Source organism: Phoxinus phoxinus (assembly GCF_949152265.1).
Source record: "Phoxinus phoxinus genome assembly, chromosome: 25".
Classification (NCBI taxonomy): Eukaryota; Metazoa; Chordata; class Actinopteri; order Cypriniformes; family Leuciscidae; genus Phoxinus; species Phoxinus phoxinus.
The window spans coordinates 18,516,095-18,538,594 of record NC_136900.1 but is presented as its reverse complement, the minus strand read 5'-3'; the positions used below and the strand labels follow the sequence as shown (position 1 = coordinate 18,538,594).

The window sequence follows — 22,500 nt, the reverse complement described above, 5'->3', positions numbered from 1 at the left end:
TCTCTCTCTCTCACACACACACACACACACACACACTCTCTCTCCTCTCACTCACACGTCACACACACGCGCGCACGCACACACACACTAACGATTATGTTTGCCACTTATCCCGCGATTGTCATACAGTAGGCAATATTGTAAAAACGGCTGTCCCCAAAGCAATATTTGACGCGATTTGCTCCGTATTCTTGAGCACAAAACTGTTGATTCATTTCTACCTCGCTTACCGCATCTACAGTAACCAAATGTAACAACAGCGCGCCGCGCGGACAGCCTCTCACAAGTTAGAAAGAAAACACAAAGCCAATCAGTTCAGCGATGTGTGTTCAGGAGGCGGGACTCAGATCTATTGTATAATTGGCCATTTTTTTGAACGACGACAAGCCGAATGAAAACAAGCAGAAATGAAATAGGAGTAACGAGGCTATTTTTAAAATGTAAGGAGTAGAAAGTACAGATAATTGCGTGAAAATGTAAGGAGTAGAAGTAAAAAGTCGGCTGAAAAATAATTAGTAAAGTAAAGTATAGATACCCAAAATTTCTACTTAAGTAATGTAACGAAGTATTTGTACTTCGTTACTTGACACCTCTGTATGGTGCCTGTATTGTGACTGGAGTAGTTTACTCAAGATAACTAATCAACTTTAGCCTCGGATTTACATTAACATATAAGGTCATACTCGTAATGATAAACCCAATAATAAGTTGACAGCTGATAGATAGGCCTATTTCAATAAATCAAGCAATTTACACTGGAAGCGAAACTAATTTCAGGTCAGAATTTTCCCACACTTTTTGTGGGAAAGTGACTTTCACATGATTTGTGATTATAGATCCATTTTATTTCCCACTTAAATAATTAGAACTCAGACAAAACCACTACTAAATAATTTATTCAGATATTATTCAATCACTGATTCATTAATTGAAAAGATTTCGACTGGAATGTCCACATACTTTTGGCCATATAGTAACCTATATTTTAGAGCTGAGCATACCGCAAGAAACACACACACACACACACACACACACACACACACACACACACACACACACACACACACACACACACAGTTTTTCATTTCTATCCTTGTGAGGACATTCCATAGGCGTAATGGTTTTTATACTGTACAAACTGTATATTCTACCCCCTTACACTGCCCCTATCCCTAAACCTACCCATCACAGGAGACATTCTGCATTTTTACATTTTCAAAAATATATAATTTAGTATGTTTATTAACCCATTCCCCTCATGGCTGGTCCCCACAATGGAGGTGATCTCAGGTTTTACTATCCTTGTGGGGACATTCGGTTCCCACAATGTATAATAAACCAAGCCACACACACACACACACACACACACACACATAAAATGCATCTATAGTAGGCGAGTATATTCTGTAAACGGGCATTTAATTTTGGTATTTATTTTGCAATGTACAGTCTAAAGCGAATTAAAATGAATAAACGACCTATTTGAATCACACAGAACACACAATTTATTGTGCATTTAATCCAAAATAAGACAAGCGGCGGGGCGCTAGTGTCCACTTCCTTGTTTTGACAATGAACGTAATGACGCTATGCGTACGGTCCGTGCGCGATGACGCAGTGCGTGAGGCGATGGAGAGCTGCAGCCGCATTGTTGTGGGGGGAAGAGAGGCGAGCTAGCCTGCTAGCATAGTGTCCATACGGCCAGCCCAATAACGACCGAAAACAGGCGCGTTAGCATGGTCGAGCTGCTGTTATCTTAAGCATGTAACTCCGGCTTTTAAATGCTTATATTTGGATCCGGCAGACCGTTACGGATACCTCATATTACCATCGGAATACAACGGAGAAGCGGCTGGTGGACGGTAGCGCGGCTCGTGCACGGATTAAACCTACTGCTTCTCAGTAGGCCACACCGCTGCTGCTTTTAGCTCGGCCGTACTGCCTTTAAAGCTTCCTTTAACGTCGACGGCGAAGGTAAGAACAAACCGCAAGGTCCTTTTGGGTTTATTTATATATTTGCAGCCTGAAACATGCGTGTGTATTCATATTTTACAGCGCCTGTTTTGTTTTGTTTGACGCCATGTTTGCAGTAATGTCGGTGGTTCTCTCCAAACAGCATTAGCTCACTAGCACAACCACCAGCAGGCCGCCGTATACCGTGTGTGTCCTTGCTGCTCAGTTCGAGTGTGTTTTCTTTCCAGTCCAGTGTGTTTGGCCTTGTTCTGCCCTGCCCCCCTCAAACTAACAAAAGCCTGGATGCAAATCGAGGCTGTTATCTGTTGTTACACGCCAATGCCTTAATTAAACGGGTTAATGTATCAGATTGCAGTGCGTAAAAGTCAGGTAACGTTATGGATTTTAATAAAATAGAAAATTAAGTCTTAAATTGGCAGTTGCGTTAAATGCTTCCTGTATCATTAATATCGTTTTTACATGTAACGTTATTATTTACAATGTCAGATGGCGAATTGCACATATTGACAACACAAACGCAAGCGTTTTCTGTTTCTATGCCAACGGTTTCAAACTTGGGTTTAAGTTGCCATGGATACCGGATTGGATATATACTTACAGTAATGCTGCCTTCACTTGCTATCGGAGATTTCCTACTTCCCACCTCAAGTCCTGATTTTGGGCTCGTCGTTCAATGCTGCGTTCACCATGTCATAAGTCTAGAGATTACAACACGTGACGTTCTATTCGGAAATGTTTACGTTCTCGAACTGTTTCTACGGCAACACTATCAAAACATAAATAATTTGTAACGGTCAGGTTGTACATCAGTCACGTGGAAAATGTCCAACTGTAATTAGGAGGACGTGGACGCTTTTTACAAGTTGAAATCATGGATGACACCAGATTTACTCTTGCTTATTTTGTATAAAATGTAGCATCGCATTCGTTGACAACAATATAACGTTAACGTAACGTTAAACATTCGCTGCGCTATCTAGTCAGCTTGCTGACAAATCTGAAATTTCAGTCGAATACATGCTATTTTTGCTGTGTATTAAACAGACAATATGCTTCAAATGGAAATTTGTAAATGTAAATATGCACTTCAACTTGTAACTTAGCTGTTAACGTTACAATCATTCTCACCTCTGCCATGTTTAAAGTTTATGGCAGCCCAACTCGGGAACTTGGTTTCCCAGTAGTAAATATGACATGAGAGGGTTTTCATGTCCAATTTCTCACTTGGAAACTCGTATTTATGATAATAAATGAAGCACGTGAAGGCAGCATTAAGGCCTGTTCACGCCAAGCATGTGACTTACCATAAAGTTTTAATATTCATTATGAAAATAGAGAAATCGACAACACGTCTATAACATAGACTGTACAAAAAGATGAACAACACACCTTTACTCTCTTTCGTTGTAGAAAAGCGAAGCCACCAATGTCCCAATGGCGCTGACATCTTGCACTGTTTCATGACCCGAGTCTGCCCAGTAGTGAGCGTGAAGTGGAGCCGCAATATCAAGGCCCACCCTCACTCCCGCAGAATCGGTTAGTATATATAAACTTCATTATGTCGTTGTGAAATAAACGGTTATGGAAATGTAGAAATTAAAGCTATAGCTCCAATCTCCTCCCGAAAATCCCCCCAAAAGTCTGTTGGTGCCTCAGTGAGTACTTCGCTCAGAGAAGTTGTCAATATCAGCTGTCAATCGTGACGTCACACTCCCGTTATAGCATCAAATAACTAACTAAAGATACACTGATTTAAAAAAAGTAACATTTGAACTTGCATCAGCCGGTTCTAAAATGATACAAACCATCTTTGGAAAAATTTTTTTTAATTTGATTTAGTTTCTCTCTTACCACCTGGAGGTGATCGAAATGTTTTGCCTTCACTTTTCAGGACTTGTGTGGCCTTTTAAATGCTCAAGCTCCTTAAAGTCGGTGGATTCTGATTGGCTGTAAATACCGCTATTATTCATCATCAGCTGGAAACAATTTTTTTCTGAAAGTGATCCCAATGAGACCATCCCTCTGTTATTATCATTATATTTGCAGTGTGGACTTTAAAGTTAATTTAGCGCCCTTGGTGTGTGAACATACCTTAACAATAACTACTCAGAGGAGCTACTACATATTGTCGCAATTACTTTGAGAACAATATTTTTCCAGCTCATTGTAAATTTTTCTGGATGCTAAAATAGTTCATTGTTAGAATTGTAGATCTTTGTAGTTATTGTTCTTGGTGTGAACAGGCCTTTACTGTGTAGTTGCAGTGTTGGATTGGTTTTATAGCATGTTTGTGATTCAATCTAGAATTAGAGATTTATGGGCAACTTTTTTTTTATTCAAAATTAAATGTAATCTGTGGGGGATACAAATTGTGGCTTGAAACAGTTAAACGTTTATGTGTGCTTTTCTTGTGCTTCAGTTCCTCTGAGGCATTCAGAATGAGGAAGAAGGTTCGACATAATCGTGTCGCCACCCCGCAGAGGCCTCCCTCTCCCATCAAACCCTCACGCAACCGCGAGACCTTGACATACGCAGAGGCTCAGCGCATGGTCGAGCTCGAGATCGACGGGCGCGTTCATCGGCTCAGCATTTACGACAAACTGGATGTCATCGACAGCGATGACCCTTTAGCTCAGGAGATCAGCGAATGCACCAGCAACAAGGAGAACACAGAGAAGCCACAACAGGTCCTTGTGCGCTCTGTGCGGCTCAAAAACAACCAGCAGAAGAAGGGCGTCGCTTTGACGACTGTGCAGGGTTCGCCAGCTCAGGGCAGGCTCCCGGAGCCAAAGATCCGATTGGTTGAGTACAACCTCCCAGCGGTGCCGCGAAGGCCGTCTGCATACTTCACCTACGTGGAAAAGACGCTAGACGAGCTCGACGAAGAGGTGGAATACGACATGGACGAGGAAGACTACGCCTGGCTTGAGCTGATCAACGAGAAGAGGAAGAGCGACGGCTACAGCCAGGTGTCTCAGAACCTCTTTGAGTTCCTCATGGACCGTTTCGAGAAGGAGTCTTTCTTCGAGAGCCAGGGCCAAGGAGATCCGCAGCCACTTATCGACGAGGATGCCGTTTGCTGCATTTGCATGGACGGTGAGTGCCAGAACAGTAACGCAATTCTATTCTGCGACATGTGCAATCTCGCCGTGCATCAGGAGTGTTACGGTGTCCCCCATATCCCAGAGGGCCGCTGGCTTTGCCGCCACTGCTTAAATTCTCCTTCTCAGCTCGCAGAGTGCATATTCTGTCCGAATAAAGGTGGCGCACTTAAGAGAACAGACGACGATCGGTGGGGGCACGTGGTCTGTGCCATCTGGGTCCCGGAAGTCGGTTTCACCAATACGGTTTTCATCGAACCAATTGATGGCGTGGCAAACATTCCTCCAGCTCGCTGGAAACTCACCTGTTACCTGTGTAAGAAGAAAGGAGTGGGTGCCTGCGTTCAGTGCAGCAAAGCCAACTGTTACGCGGCTTTCCATGTGAGCTGCGCTCAGAAAGCCGGTCTCTACATGAAGATGGAGCCCATCAAAGAGGTCACCGAATCAGGAGCCACTACGTTCTCTGTGAAGAAAACGGTGTACTGCTGCTCTCATACCCCAAACGGTTGCGTGAGGAGACCTCTTACTATATACGAGGACTCCAAACCCAAGAACGGTTTATGTCAGAAGGCCGCTCACAGGGAGAGAGCAAAAGGATGCCAGAAGAAGAAGAACAAAAAGCCAGAATCTGAGGCAGTTGCAGTGGTTCCGACGGTTTCTGGGCCTAGCATTACGCCTAAAAGGTAGGTGTGCATTTGACGAAATGTTTTGATGAAAAGATTCGCTGAATCTTTGTTTTGAATGGTTATGAATAGGGCTGCATAATATTGTAAAAACTGATATTATGATGCAAGTTTTTCTGCAAAATGTATTACGATATGAAGAAATACAGTAATGTTCACCAGATGGATTCTAGAATGAGTGGGGTGATTTTGTTAGGGAGTGCAAAAATAAAAATAATTTAAAAAGCTGGAAAATTATTTTTTTACTCCTGAAGACAATTTGGTATAAAATAGATTTTTTTTTTTTTTTGTGATTAAATAATATCTTAAACAAAATAAGAAATATGTTATAATATGTTAACTGTAAAATAAAAAAAATATTAATTTTAAAGTAAAACTGCAAAAATATTATACTAATTATTTACATCTTAATCATTTTCAAATGCTAAACCATTGAGCTTTTAAGTGGGTTTATGCGCTACCCCTTTCAGAGTTAAACTCGACACTTTGCATGTGTGTGGATGAGCAGTGCCACTCTGGAGCCGGTAGCGTATAGGCTATATATGTAATTTAATCGCAGTCTGCATGATTTCTCAATTGCACTAAGCCATATTGCGAAATAGATTTTATGTCAATATATATCGTGCAGCCCTAGTTTTGATTCTCTGTGATTTCCTTACGTTTGACTTGTGGATCTCCTTCCTTCTAGTTTCAACACAATCCTCAATCAAGTTTCTGTCCAGAAGAAGAAAGTGTTTGTGGAACGGGTTCTCAGTTACTGGATGCTCAAGAGGCAGTCGAGGAATGGCGTCCCGCTAATAAGGCGCCTGCAGACTGCCATACAGCCGCAAAAAGAACCAGAACAGGTGAGACTCTCTCGGACAGGAGTGGTTGACAGCCCAGGTCATATGCATATGAATATGAAAGAGGATTTGTTTTTGAATGACAGGCACCAAAAGTCGAGGACCGTCAAGCTCTGACGGAGCAGTTAAAGGACTGGCACCGTTTACGGCATGACCTGGAGCGCGCTCGCTTACTGCTGGAGCTCATCCGCAAGAGAGAGAAGCTAAAGAGAGAGGAGGTACAATCATCATTTTCAGATCTTGTAATGCCAGATGGAAGAGAAAGATATTTATTGATAATTTATAATATCAAAGTACTGGTACTTTTGAGATTCCTGATGTTCTTGACAAAGTTAATATAATTTTCACCATATTTTGGTTGGTTTTCTACAGATGAAGTTGCAGCAATCGGTTTTGGAGATGCAACTCACTCCGTTTCCTGTCCTGCTGCGAGCAGTGCTGGATCAGCTTCAGGAGAGAGACCAAGCTAAAATCTTTTCCCAGCCTGTCAACGTCAAAGAGGTAAGGTTGTCTCATTCCTGTGGGCTATGAGTCATGTTGACCTTATCAAACTCTAAATTTTTCTTATATGAAGATTCCTGGTGTGAGAAAATTGCATAAAACAGACAAGTTTGATTTTGCTTTATAGTTTACTTTTTAGAAGTGAAATGTATAGTGCATGTATAACGACTTTTCTTCCTTGCACCATAAAAACACAGAAGAATTTTTCAGGCTTTGAAGCAGTATTTTAAAATATTTGTGGCTCTCTTGCATCAAAGTATAAAAACCCTTATGATGGTTTTGATTGAATTTTTCTTAATTTGTGCTATATATTAGTTTTGATGGTTTTACTGTCATTCTAGAATTTGGGAAAATGTTGAATGAGCAGGTGTCTCCAGATTCTTTGAGTGTAAATAAAGCTAGTCGGTTTGTTCTATGTTTGATTTCCCTCTTGTGTACAGGTTCCTGATTATCTAGACCACATCAAACAGCCCATGGACTTCTCTACAATGAGACAACGCATTGACGACCATGGATATAGGAGCCTAGATGAGTTTGAGGATGACTTCAACCTCATTATCAACAACTGCATGAAGTACAACGCCAAGGACACCTTTTTCTACCGCGCTGCTGTGCGTTTGCGAGATCACGGTGGAGCGATCCTCAGGAAGACACGGCGGGACACAGATCGGATAGGTTTTGACTTCCCCAGTGGAATGCACCTCGCTGAGCCTCCTAAGATAGAGACACCTCCATCATTTACCTGGGATGATGGTAATTCCCTACCAGTTACATTTCTATATTAGACTACTTAAAATTGCAAGTTACAGAGTTTGGTTTATTGGTGAACTATTATAGATTTTATTCTGTTTTTGTACCAGTTGACCGACTGTTAAATCCAGGCAATCGCGCGCACATGTCTAAGGAGGAACAGTTGAAAAAGCTGTTGGAAATGCTGGATTTAACCCATGCCATGAAGTCATGTCCTTCCAGGAGCAAGCGGCTCAAGTTGCTCAAAAAGACCATCAGTGATGTGCGAATGGAAATGGGTCACAAAAAGGAGCCCCCTTCATTGGAGCAGAATAATCCCAAGGAAGAGGAAAAAGCATCTCTTTTTGTACCACAAGCTACTGAGGAAGAAGGTGCACTCCTATTGAATCACGTCATTTAAAAAAAAAAAATGTAGTAGTAAAACCACTTCACATAATTTGACTGTGCAGATTTTTTTAATACTAAATGTATATATATATTGTTTAATTTATGCATTTAAAATCCAGCCTTGTCAGCATACAATAATATATGAAAGAAAACTAAAATCCTTCCATTTGATCTACTCATTAAAATCCGTCTAGAGAATCTGAAAGTGGATTTAAATATTTTGGAACAGACACATTTTTGCAGAATTCTGCCATGAGATCTCAAAAACTACCAAATCTCTCTGGATTTAGCAAGAAATCAAAAACTCATCCGATTGATTATCACCAGCAATATTTGGACATAAGAGCTGTTCACACAACATACCCCAATATACACAGATGTATCTAGATCTGGAAATCAAGTGGCAGCAGCTTTTGCAACAAATGAACCGCATCAGGGTATACGCATCCCTGACCAAAGTTCAGTTTTCACTGCAGAGGCAAATGCTCTATTAGTGGCATTGAAGTTCATTGAGATGAACAGGATTTTTAAAATAACTGATTCAAAATCATGTCAGTGCTTAAACAAGAAGTTACATGAAATAAATCTTGTTGTTGGGACAAAACATATATTCTCTTTTAATAAACGCTGGGATCGAGTCATTTTACACATGATGTTGGATAGGACCCTCGAGACTTGCACACATTTTTACTATTAGAAGATAATTCACCAAAATGTAATCTTGTCAGGTTCCACTGTCAATTAAACATATTTTGCTGGACTGTAATACTACTTCTACCCCTTTGAGAAATGTTTATTCTGATGATACTTTTGAAAAGGTTTTAACCAAGTAAACCCAAGTTTAGTCTTAAGGTTGTTTTTAGAAAAAAATGTATCTTAAATGCCTTTAGTTTTATTTTTGTATAACTAAACCTGACTCTCGCTTTGAATATAGTCGTAGAAGCTGGCATGGTGTTAAAAAAGGAAAGAAAAATTGTATGCTTTTAATTTACACGTTATAATAATAGCATAATAATTTGAACTTTTTTAATTAAAAAAGTAATTTCTGTTTAAATTAAAAAGTTACTTTGAAGGCATGATTTTAACTATCTTCCTTAATAGCTGGTTAAAAGCCTTTAAGAACTGTTACTTTTCAAAATGAGTTTGTACTAAATATTTGATCTATCATTACAGGTGACAAGTCATTACCTCCAAAACTTGAGCCTTCGGACTCTGTGCCACTCCTGAAAAACTCAGACAGTCCCTGTGAACCTCCGACACTGAGACCCATGGAGCCCAACCCGGAAAAGTGCCCGAAAAAGGTCAAATTTGACAGGGAGACGTTCTCTACCTCACTTCTTAACGGTCTCTCCCCTGACATTCTGCCCTCTGAAAATAACGTTATGGTCGCTACCTCCACTCTAACTGAACCAGCGAATATGGTCAACCGGCGAACGGCTGTGCTGTTCCGAAAGTCAAAGAGTCCACAGAAGCCGTCGAACACCAGTGAATCCTCAATTGACTGCCCTCAGCTGGGCACTAAGACGTTCTTGTCGGTGGTCATCCCTCGGCTCGAAACCCTTCTCCAGCGCAGGAAGCGGACGCGCAGTGCGAGTGGAGACAGTCAGGATGACAACGAGGAAGAGTGTCCGATCAAACGCTTGGATACTGGTAAACGGCTTACACTTTTAATCTCGAGTAACATGGTACCATTGCCTGGGTGTATTTTAGACAATGTTTTGTATCTGCAGGCTTGTCTAATGGGTTTTCGGAGCCAAAGAAAGGGCTTCCTGTGAATCGAACGCCAGAGCCTCGCCGCCGCTGTGCTTCAGAGTCCAGCATCTCTTCCAGCGGAAGCGGGAGCGTACAGGAAAACACAAGGTGGGAACGAGTACATAAAATACAATTTCTAAATGCGTACTATGCAATGTCGTAATAAATAAGAAAGGCCATAGTATGCCCCTTTTACAAAGTCTTGATTTTGTTTTCGGTTTCCAACAGTTTTCAAAACTTTTTTGAAAACATTTCTGCTGCACCTCTCTTCTTAGTCTTTCAGTAACGTTCTGGTCTCTATGAAGCCCCCCTTTTTCAAAAAGTGCAATTGGCTCTTATTGGTCGGCAGGAACACGGTGTTGTGATGGGTAAACCTCTTTAAGCGTGTTTGGGAAATGTCACAGCGCTTCCCATAACAAGTTTCTATGCAGTACTAATGCAACTCAACCAGGCCTCTGCCCTTTTTTTTTATTTTTTATAATCCTTGGGTGGAAATTATTTGAATTAGAATTATTGTGATGTGTTCATTCCCAGAAGAAAATTCAAGACGTTTCAGGAAGTTCAGAAACAGTGCACACTGATATAGAGAACAACTCCCTTTGGAGTGACTATGTGATTTGTAACTTTGCAGACCTTTTTCATGCTCAAACAGCAACATTACACACTAAAAATGTGAAAAGCATAATAGATCCTCTTTGAACGCCCTTTTTCCCCCCCATCTCTTTTAGCGATGTAACTCGCACAAAGAGCGGGAAAGGGAAGCTGGCGATGACGAGACGAAATACGACGGATGATAAAAAAGAGCTGGTCAATTGCGTGGAACCGGGGAACATTTCCAAAGCCAACAAGCTGGCAGCAGGTGAGCATCCAGCTTTTTGCAGGCGTGAACGGGTATGTGGGATTGTACACCAGCCCCATCCTTCAGTTCTGAGAAATGGGTCAGACCCAGTTCTGGCAGCTGCATTGGTGTCCCGTCAGCTCTGTGGAAGCTCGCTGTTCTTCCTCTTGCTTGCTTTTGCCACTGACCTGCTTTTCATGGCTTTGTCTAACACTATAAAGACCTCTGCCTACTGCCGTAGTGTCTGCATGTTGAAACCCTCATGTTTTAATAATCATCACGGCTTATCCTGTCCCTCTGGGTAGTTGCTGCTTACGTTTGCTCTTTAACATGGCGCTTGATGGGACGGCTCATCTGAAAACGAAAATCCTGTCATCATTTACTCACCCTCATGTCTTTCCAAATCATTCTTTTCTCTCTAAAACACGTGAAATGTTGATTTACTTCTTTCTTTCCCATACAGTGAAACTGTATAGTGATCTCAAGCTCACGATATTATGATTATATTAGCATTCACACCAACACACACTAACCTTTTCACACAATTTTAATTCATTTTAAGCGCACTCTGCAGTTTTGTCGTTTGGCGCTTTAAATTTTCAAGCTCTTTAAAGTCGGGTGGTTTCTAAATTCTGATTGGCTGTCAGTGTTTTTATCGTTCATAAGCTGGACAAAATTGTTCTGAAAGTGATTCCAATTATATCGTTCTCCTGTGTAGTAGTAGAACTAGGGCTGTCATGAATTCAGGCTTTCTCTACACGATTACAGTAGTGAAGAATCATGAATTGATTATAATAGTATCACAATAAATGTATTCTATATATTTCTAATTTTGAAAAGTAAGGTCAGATTCATCTTTAACTTGTTTATTTTATGTCACCAGAGAGATACTCGCACTATTTACGAGATCATCGTATGTGTAGCATTAACACGATATCAGTATTTCATTTTATATATATATATATATGTAAAATATCAGTTAACGTAAATACCGGACATCCCTGATTAAAATGTTTATTAAAACCTAGTGGTTATCATACTTGGTGTGAACCAGCCATAACACTGAAATTGATTCATGTAGATATTCATTTAAAATAGTAGCTCTGAAACACTGTTTGCATTTCTGCACATTCAGATTTGGCCAATTACCTTTTTTTGTGTCGCATAATTATATATACAAAGCAAATGAGATTTGACTGCTATGGCAGAGGAGAAGATTTTAAGTAAATAGAGACTTAAAAGTCGGCATGTTCTTTATGCAAATCTATTATGATTTAAGAGGTCATGTGGATGGCTTTTATCCCGTTTTTGTAGCTTGAAAGTCCCTGTTCTTGCATAGAAAAAAGCAGAAAAAGAAAAAAAACGTGTCTTTGTGTTCAAGGAAAGTATGTGGGGGCTTTTTGAACTACTTAGGGTGTGTAAAGGATGACGGATTTTGTATTTTTTTGATGAACCAACCCTTTAAAGATAATTTCACTCCAAACAGTATTTCTTGACTGCTTATCATCGATATGCTGAGTGAAATCTTTTGGCCTGCCACGTGCTTTCTCAGAAATAGAAGGCTTACTTCTGCATTCTGACCCGCAAGCATGTCAGAGTCTGAGTGGGCTCATTAGTCACGTGACATGTTTGACCTTTCCAGACCACACCAAAACCATCTTCAGCACATTTTTTTAAAATTCTGTTTGAATTAAAAATATACAAATCAATTTGTTTTTGGAAGTGGCATTCGAAGCGTAATGGTGTCTGGTTATTGGCTCGGCATGCTTTCGTTAAAGAAATGATCCACTGCTGCTGATTGGCTAAATACTGCCGTGGCTCTTGAGGTGTTCTGCGCCATTTTTTTAAGGTGAACCCCTCATAATTTTCCATTATTCCTACTTTCATAGAGATTGACAGCAGCAATATTTGGATGCCTGCTAACACTACACCACTAAATCTGGAGCCCCTTAAACTAGTTTGGGCCAAACTTAGTGGATATCCTTCCTATCCTGCCTTGGTGAGTGTGCATGTGTGCATGCCGTCAGAGACTGGTTCTCCTTCTCTTCCTCCTCATTATTTCATGCATCTGCCTCCTCAGTGGCCAACAGTCAACCATAACATTATTGCCAGGTGATACAACCAGGATATGCATGTGCGTACTTTTTTTTTTTTTTTTTTGGTGTATGTGAGTGAGCGTGTATATGTGTGTGCGTTCCTGTGTTTGGTGGCAACCATTTCCATTTCCAACAGTTTATACATTAGCGGTCACAGGCACACTCCAGTTACCAGGTTACCAGGACTTTCGAAATGCACGTTCAAAGATTACTGTTTTTGATGGCCTCTCTGCCCACCTGTAGATCATAGATCCTCAGATGCCTCGGGCGGGTTGCCATCTCAACGACGAGTACATTCCCACCCCTCCACGGGACGTGCTCAGGGTCGGAGAGCTGATGCAGTACAGGTCCAAGGAGAAACTCTTCCTCGTCCGCTTCTTCGACAGCAGACGCAACTGGTGAGAAGTCTTTCTTTGAGAGAAGCGTTTATATATAGTGAAATGTGTCTAACACCAGCTGTCCTGGCGGGATGGGATTTCATTAAATGTATTTTTAGGGCAGTCAAACTTAACATGGTAACTATTTTAACACATACTGAATTTGGTATGTCTCATTTAAATAAGATTAAAAGTATTTTGTTCAATTAACTGGCATTCTATATATATATATATATATATATATATATATATATATATATATATATATATATAATATCCCCCTCCCCGATTTAATGTTAGTCTAGTACTAGGTGTATAAATACGTGCAAAATACTGCTAATCTTCATTCTGCGTTCACACAGCACATATACCGGTTATTTACTGGTAATGTTACAACTTCCCTTACTGGTAAATTGCCGGAACCAATTTACCGGTATATTTGTAAAGGTCCTGTTCACACATGATCTGTTACCGGTAATTTACCTGTAAAGACTATATGTGTGAAAGGGGCTAATAATTAAATTTTAAAATAACTATACATTTAAAAATGAACAATTTGACAAAAATACAAAAGTATTTTTTTTTTTCATTTTAAAGGTACAATCTGTAAGTTTTTCGCCGCCAGAGGTTGCATTTTCAAAACAATAACAAAGACGAAGCTTGATGACGTTATGAAGGAGAGTGGAACGATGGGAGATGCCGTTTTCACCATCCAGAGATGTATGGAATTCACGAATCATATAAATGATATATCAGCGAATAAATTAGTTTTTATATTACCTGTACGTTTGATTATACTATTTTATGCCATCATAACGAATTGGCTGCAAGGAACGTGAAATGTAATGCTACATTAGCCTGTTACTAATGTGACTATTTGTCAAATGATTTGGTGGGTTAATGCTGCGCAGTTTTACACATTAAAAACAATCGTACTAAAAGTACATTTGAACAAAACCACAGCATTTGCAAGTAATGGCTAAATATTTTTGTGCAACACATAGCCTACTGTATTTAATTTGACTAACATAGACTTAGTCACCAGACTGAATTAAAAAAATTACTGAAGTTCAAACAAAGTGCAATATAACTGTACAATAAGTAATATTGGTTTACCTGTCTCCTAAAACACATGCGAGAGCAGACTGAACAGATCAAGTCCCAAGTTTGTCGCGGAGCTCTCTCCATCTCGAAAACTCCACGCCAATATTATTGATTCATACGTGAAGATATTGTATCATAGAAATATATATACATAGGTTCCTCATTAGCGAGTTACCTATAGCGACCCATTGAAACGGCAGCTAATAAGGAACCTGTCCTATGGTTTCTACAAACGGAAACTTAGGACAGCGCGGATATTACGTCATTAATATGCGACAATGAGAAGGGACAAGCCATTATTTAAAACTGGAATTTATCTGGATTTACAAATCCTTGGGAACTTTTGGGATAATGTAAGTGGTTTTTGAATATTCTATTGCAAAAATCTTACTTATTGTACCTTTTAAAAGGGTCTTAATACATGAAAATATACAATTACCTTTGTGTTAGTAAGGGGGTTTATCACAAGGAATCATCATATTTAGGAGTATGCGCCATTGAAACGTTTTAAAACGCCTTTCTTATCCAACCGTCTGTTTCTGTAGTGTTGTGTTGGGTGTCCGTTTCAGTGTGGACAGAGAATGAACTGGTTGGGACACAGTGTTGCGTTTAAAAGTTCTGCTTCTGCTGTCTTTTTATAATAACTCTGAACTCTTTAATCTCCATCAGGCAATGGCTTCCTAAATCCAAGATGGTACCATTCGGAATCGACGAGACCTTAGACAAAAGCAAAATGTTGGAGGGCAGAACGTCAGGCATCCGTAAAGCTGTGCAAAGCGCCTTCAACCGTGCCATGAACCACTTGAGCCTTGTCCCGGACTGAGGCGCTGGACCCCCGTTCAGGGGGGGGGGGATATTGGAGGGTCTCATCAAGCCCCACGTTTACCCGACGCTACGCTCCCGTATCCGACTGGCCGTGTTTACCGAGCCCCTCCCTCCCAATTCTGTTAGGAGCCGGCGAGTTTCTCAACCTATGAATGTGAGAGCGCCTTCACTCTCCTGTAATGTGCTGCAAGACTGCTGTGAACTCTCACACTGCCATCTACTTTCCTTTACACTTCCATCACCATCCACGATACACCTCGTGTTTAACTCTGGCTGTAAATAACGTCATCCTAAATTATCCAACACTAATTTATTGTTTTTGTTTTGTTTTGGTTTGTACCGCACATGACCTCCTGGAAGTTTTCTACTCCAAGGTAATTATCTCAACCGCGCTGAGGTGCGAACCCATCTGGTGCTACATCACGTGCAAAGCCTTGATTTTTCCATACTAGAGACTTTTGGAAGGGGCTGACGCACTTACTGTATCAAACTTTTGTTGTTTTTCTTTATTTTTTAACGGTTAAGTTATTGTAATGTCAATGCAAGCTTCTCCTCCTTGGCATTAACATGTTATCTACTTTTTTATATAAAAATATTCTTATGGGACACAACTATGTGATGTTTGTAAATATTTATATAAAGCTAAGAAATTATATACATGTAATACTTTAGAGTGGTTAAAAAAAAAAAATTTGGAGAAGAGGAAACAACAGTAGCGATGAAAGCCAGAAGTGCATCACTCATGCAAAACCAAATATTTTGCTGCCCAGTTTTTTTTTTTCGGAATGTTTTTTCCCTATTTTTCATATTAGTTTGTGTGAATGTTTCAGGCAGGTAGTATGAAGAAGAAAAAAATCCCCCAATTTGTTGCTTTTTATTTTACTGTGCTCTCGGGAACTGTATTGTAGGTCTGAATAAAGATGTGCCTGTACAAAGGTGTTGTATTAGGACAAAGAAAAGTATGCAAAACTTTATATTTGGAGTAGGCATATTTTGGTGGAAGCTGTGTTTGCCTATTTTTGCTTTGTGTGTGGGTGTTTTAATCATAACCATCTGTTGTGACTGTTTAACTGTGTCTCTCTCCAGTATGGATTCTGGGTAGCATTCTGGGTTAAAAACACTTCTTTTTTTTTTCTTATGAATGTCTTGTATTGACCGGTACTCTTGTTTCTTTTCTCTGGGAGGATCACATTATAGCCAATGATAGTGAGTGCTGGCGAGATCCAGTATTTTTTAAGTACACTGAAAAATAAACACAAAAAAAATGATATTGTGCTGCGGTTTGTCTTTTTTATAGTTGATTTCTTAACATTACTGAAGGTAACATCAACTGCAATGTTCTGTTTAAAATTGTCTACTTTGTTGACTTATGTTTGGGGCCCAAATGTGTAAATTATAGTACATTTTGAAATGAAACAATTATTTTTCTTTAATTCTTTTAATAATTTAAGAACTTTTTTTAACTACAAAGTGGTGTTACTTTAGTATTAAATATGTTATTAATATTTTGAGTTTATGCTTTATATTGTTTGTTTCATTAGAGAATGTTAGTACATTGTTTTTGGTCCCACACACACAATATATATATATATATGTTGCCTTATCTTGAACTATTTTAAATTACTTTAATACTTTTTTTCCACATCTACTCTCCATAAACTGTAATGACAAAGCAAAACATCTGTGACAACTTTGTCAAGTCAAGTCAAGTCATCTTTATTTATATAGCGCTTTTTACAATACAGATTGTATCAAAGCAGCTTCACAGTGATAACATGAAAATAATACAAAAAAAAACAATTTCATCATCATCCACCTTTAAGGCAGATCTATAATATTGTTGAATATTAAATGTCCCCAACTAAGCAAGCCAGAAGGTAAGGCAACAGCGGCAAGGAACCAAAACTCCATCAGGGACAGAATGGAGAAAAAAAACCTTGGGAGAACCCAGGCTCAGTCGGGGGCCAGTTCTCCTCTGGCCAATGAGTGAACAGTGTATAAGTTCAGAATGAATCAGAGTATTTGTCCAGTTCCGGTTGGTTGAAGTCGGAGTGGAGAGGAGGAGAGACTGGTTGACACTTCAGGTCAGCGGCGTCGTCGTCGTGTCCTGGCGCTGGTCCTTCATCAGATCTGGATACGGCCTGGTTCCGGTGGACAGCAGTAAACCTCGGGATAGACAGAGAGACTAATATTAGTGTAGACGCCATCCTTATTATGATGTACCAAGTACATCAGGATTTACGGGAAGTGTTCCCGGTCCCGGCTGTTCTAAACTATGCAGCCTAATTATATAAGTCTATAATGTGTTATGTGTATGCTAGGCCGAAGAGATGTGTTTTTAGTCTAGATTTGAACTGACAGAGTGTGTCTGCTTCCCGGACAATGGTAGGAAGACTGTTCCAAAGTTTTGGTGCTAAGTAGGAAAAGGATCTACCGCCAGCAGTCGATTTTGATATTCTAGGTATTATTAACTGGCCGGAATTTTGAGATCGCAGTAGACGTGAAGGACTATAATGCGTTAAGAGCTCGCTCAAGTACTGTGGAGCTAAACCATTTAGTGCTTTGTAAGTGATCAGCAATATTTTAAAATTTATACGATGTTTAATAGGCAGCCAATACAGTGTTGACAGAACGGGGCTAATATGGTCATACATCCTGGTTCTAGTAAGAACTCGAGCTGCTGCGTTTTGAACTAGCTGTAGTTTGTTTATTAAGCGTGCAGGGCAGCCACCCAGTAGAGCATTACAATAATCTAGCCTTGAGGTCATGAACGCATTAACTAATTGTTCTGCATTATTCATTGAGAGCATATGACGTAATTTAGATATATTTTTAAGATGGAAGAAAGCGGTTTTACAGATACTAGACACATGACTTTCAAATGAAAGATTGGTATCAAAGAGCACACCCAGGTTCCTAACCGACGACGAAGACTTAACAGAGCAGCCATCAAGTGTTAGACAGTACTCTAGGTTATTACGTGTGGAAGTTTTTTGTCCAATAATTAGAATCTCTGTTTTTAGTAGTAGGAAATTACTAGTCATCCAATTTTTTATATCAGCTATGCATTCCGTTAATTTTGTGAATTGGTAGGTTTCGTTAGGTTTTGAAGAAATATACAGCTGAGTATCGTCGGCATAACAGTGAAATCTAATTCCATGTTTCCTAATGATATCTCCTAATGGTAGCATATACAGAGTGAACAGCAGCGGTCCTAGTACTGAGCCTTGTGGTACGCCATACTGAACTTGTGATTGATAAGACATCTCTTCATTTACTGCTACAAACTGATAACGGTCAGATAAGTATGATTTAAACCATGCTAGTGCAATTCCACTAATGCCAACATAATGTTCGAGTCTATTTAAAAGGATGTTGTGGTCAATGGTGTCAAATGCAGCACTAAGATCCAGTAATACTAATAGAGAGATACAACCACGATCGGATGATAAGAGCAAATCATTTGTGACTCTAACGAGAGCTGTCTCGGTACTATGGTACGGTCTAAATCCGGACTGAAAATCCTCGCAGATATCATTTCTTTCAAGAAAGGAACACAGTTGTGAGGATACTGCTTTTTCTAATATCTTTGACAGAAATGGCAGATTAGAGATCGGCCTGTAATTGACTAATTTTGTAGGATCAAGTTGCTGTTTTTTAACAAGCGGTTTAATCATAGCTAGCTTAAAGGTTTTTGGTACGTATCCTAGAGACAAAGATGAATTAATGATATTAAGAAGAGGATCTATGACATCTGGAAGCATCTCTTTCAGCAGCTTAGTCGGTATAGGGTCTAACATGCACGTTGTGGATTTAGATGATTTGACGAGTTTGCAAAATTCTTCCTCTCCTATAGCAATGAATGAATCAAATTTTCCCTCAGGGAGACTACAATGCACTTCCTGATGCGATACTGTATTAGACGGTTGCATAGTTATAATTTTGTCCCTGATATTATCGATCTTATAAGTGAAGAAGTTCATAAAGTCATTACTGCTGTGTTTCTTGGAAGCTTCTGGGCTTGAAGCTTTCTTTTTCGTTAGTTTAGCCACTGTTTCAAATAAATACCTAGGATTATGTTTATTTTCTTCTAATAGGGTTGAAAAATAAGCAGATCTAGCAGCTTTTAAAGCCTCTCTGTAAGCAATCGAGCTCTCCTTCCATGAAATCCGAAACACCTCTAGTTTTGTTTTCTTCCAGTTGCGCTCCATTTTTCTGGCTGCTCTCTTAAGGGCCTGAGTGTGCTCGTTGTGCCACGGCGTTGGACTATGTTCTTTAATCTTCTTTAAGCGCAGCGGAGCAACTGTGTCTAAAGTGCTGGAAAAGAGAGAGTTAAAAGTTTCTGTTGCAATATCAAGTTCTTCTAAGCTATCCGGGATGCTGAGATGATGAAACTGATTAGGAAGATTATTGATAAAGCAATCTTTAGTAGCAGAAGTAATCGGTCTAACATATTTATAACACGGAGTCGGCTTTGCAGCCTTGGCTAAATGTAATTTACACGAGACTAGATAGTGATCTGAGATGTCATCGCTCTGTTGCAGTATTTCAACGGCATCAACATCTATTCCATGTGATAGTATTAGGTCTAGAGTATGATTACGACAATGAGTCGGTCCTGACACGTGTTGTCTAACTCCAATTGAGTTTATAATGTCTTTAAATGCCAATCCCAATGCATCTTTTTCATTATCTATGTGTATATTAAAGTCACCAACAATTAGTACTTTATCTGCAGCCAATACTAATTCTGATAGAAAGTCCGCAAATTCTTTGATAAAGTCTGTATGGTACCCTGGTGGCCTGTATACAGTAGCCAGCAGAATTTTCAAACGTGATTTATCGTTTACACTATATATTTTTACATTAAGCACCAACACTTCAAAAGAATTATATTTACAACTAGATTTCTTAGTGGTTTTGAAAATATTACTATAAATTACAGCAACACCTCCTCCTTTGCGTTTCAGACGAGGTTCATGTTTATAACCGTAATCTTGTGGGGTTGACTCATTTAAAGCAATGTAATCGTTTGGTTTTAGCCAGGTTTCTGTTAAACACAGCACATCTAGGTTATAATCTGTAATCATATCATTAACTATTAGCGCTTTTGAAGTAAGAGATCGAATATTCAGCAACCCAAGCTTTATCATTTGCTCATTTGTATTATATCTATTTTTTATTTGTTGAAGATCAATTAAATTTTTAACCTTAGATGGGTTTGAACGTATTTTTGATTTCCAAGTTCGGGGAACAGACACAGTCTCTATATGATGATATCTAGGTGAAAGAGGCTCTATGTGATGGGATTTATCTGACCTTGGTGACGTGAGGCCGCTAGCAGACGGTCGGTTAAGCCAGTCTGTCTGCTTCCTGACCTGAGGCCCAGATTGTCATGTTTTAGCTCTAAGACTATGAGCCAAATTACTAGAGAGAAGAGCAGCACCATCCCAGGAGGGATGAATACCATCTCTTTTCAACAGGTCAGGTTTGCCCCAAAAACTTTTCCAATTGTCTATGAATTCTATATTATTTCGTGGACACCACCCAGACAGCCAGCCATGGAGTGAACACAATCTACTAACTATCTCATCACTCCGGCGAACAGGAAGGGGGCCAGAGCAAATTACAGTGCTTGACATCGTACTTGCAAGTTCACACACCTCTTTAATATTAATTTTGGTGATCTCCGACTGGCGGAGTCGAACATCATTAGTGCCGACGTGAATAATAATCTTAGAGAATTTACGTTTAGCATTAGCCAGCACTTTCAAATTTGCTTTGATGTCAGGCGCTCTGGCTCCCGGCAAACATGTGACTATGGTGGCTGGTGTCTCTATTTTCACGTTCCGTGTAATAGAATCGCCAATAACTAGGGCACAATCAGAATAATTCTCAGTGGGTGTTTCACTGAGCGGGGCAAATCGATTTGTTATCGGAACGGAAAAGTGGTTTTTTGATCCGCGACTAGAGCGATCCCTCACTGTCACCCATCTGCCCTGCTGCACGGGCTCTACTTCAGCCGGAACCGACTCATGTAAAGAGTTCACTAGGCTAGGCGCATCCAAAATAGTATCTAAAGCTCTAGCACTCTTCTTACTATTCTCGATTAAAGTTTGGATGCGTGTCTCTAGTTCTGAAATCTTCTCTGTCAGCCTGACTGTCTCCTTGCATTTATCACATATAAATCCTATATTGCCGACAGAGAAGGCTATGGTAAACATGTGACATGAAGTGCAGGTGACAATAACAGGAGAAGACATTACTCACCGTGTTTGTTGAATCTAAGGTAAATGTTAAACAATTGCTTAGTGACAGTGTGTGTGTGTTATTTAATACATTAAGTTAAGCTAAATGAGAAATGTTGAAATATGAAAAAAACTTCACTTTTCGTTTATTTAAAGTAAAATTATTTTTATGGCTTTTTAGCATTTTTTTCCCCCTTCAATTTTGTTGTTCCAGGCCAATTTGATGCAAGTAAACTAGCCTATATATGAAAAAATACAATAAAATAAGCACTTGGCAGGAGTGAGCTGCTACAATGTGAATATTAATCAGAGTATTTTACTGGAAAAATGAATTGCATTCATTGTGGTTTCATATCTGGTGTTTCTGAGGCCCCCTAACATAGGCCTATTTTTCACATATGGAATTGTGTTATCAAGTATCAATTTTGTTTACTTTTTGTCATACGGTGGGAAAAAGTGTCAAGCACACTTTTAAGTTAAGTATATTTTTCAAGCTATAAAAATGGCCTTGGGGTCTCCCATGCATCATTGAATTTGCCATCAATTTAAGCACTAAATCACTAGATGGAGCTCTTGAACCGAACACGGCGTTGATGATGGTCGTACTCCGGATGGCCCGGCAGGACCCCCACCTAGCAAAAGCGGTTAAGCTCTGACAGAATGTGATTGTAAAAGATCTCTTCCAAACTTTAATAATCTTCTTGCAAGGTCAGCATTGTCGGTTGTAAAGCAGATTAAGGAGCTCTTTTATTCCGGATCAGCACTACCTGTTCCAGAGATGTCTGGCTTGTCAACCAACAAGCATGCTGTGCAATCTCTCTTTCTGTTTCTCTTCTTCATTTGTCCCACACGTTCTGTGCCTCTGTTTATCCCTGTTTGCGTTTTCTACTAGTGTGGTTTGGCATATCATCTGCAAACATACCAGTTTGCAAAATAACTGCCTCTATATCAGGGAAACTCCGTTTAAACAGCCTGGATTGGATCCATCATAAACATGAGTCTAACATAAATGCACAGCTTAT

At 39.7% G+C, this 22,500-nt stretch overlaps 2 protein-coding genes across 4 annotated transcripts in view; one reads left to right on the top strand and one right to left on the bottom strand.

Annotated features, from left to right (window-relative positions):
• Positions 1–22,500, bottom strand: part of etfbkmt (electron transfer flavoprotein subunit beta lysine methyltransferase) — a 325,550-nt gene that overhangs the window by 258,016 nt on the left and 45,034 nt on the right. The gene's annotated exons all lie outside the window — the stretch shown is intronic.
• Positions 1,543–16,498, top strand: brd1b (bromodomain containing 1b). Of its 3 annotated transcripts, XM_079603249.1 has the most exons (13): positions 1,558–1,974; positions 4,394–5,758; positions 6,447–6,603; positions 6,687–6,818; positions 6,973–7,101; positions 7,542–7,854; positions 7,962–8,222; positions 9,412–9,888; positions 9,969–10,098; positions 10,719–10,849; positions 12,718–12,827; positions 13,168–13,322; positions 15,075–16,498. In XM_079603249.1, the coding sequence occupies exons 2-13, from the start codon at positions 4,413–4,415 to the stop codon at positions 15,226–15,228; spliced, it is 3,495 nt and encodes a 1,164-aa protein (XP_079459375.1). In that variant the 5' UTR covers positions 1,558–1,974; positions 4,394–4,412; the 3' UTR covers positions 15,229–16,498. The 3 variants fall into 3 exon arrangements, with proteins under 3 accessions (XP_079459376.1, XP_079459375.1, XP_079459377.1); XM_079603250.1 differs by lacking the exon at positions 12,718–12,827 and having other exon boundaries at positions 1,543–1,974; XM_079603251.1 differs by lacking the exons at positions 1,558–1,974; positions 12,718–12,827 and adding an exon at positions 3,376–3,510.

Excerpts from the sequence above, each read along its gene's own strand:
- brd1b (XM_079603249.1), top strand. The coding sequence starts at position 4,413 with ATGAGGAAGAAGGTTCGACATAATCGTGTCGCCACCCCGCAGAGGCCT. Across the intron at positions 6,819-6,972 it reads AGAAGCTAAAGAGAGAGGAG|ATGAAGTTGCAGCAATCGGT; the intron begins GTACAATCATCA and ends GGTTTTCTACAG. Across the intron at positions 8,223-9,411 it reads ACAAGCTACTGAGGAAGAAG|GTGACAAGTCATTACCTCCA; the intron begins GTGCACTCCTAT and ends CTATCATTACAG.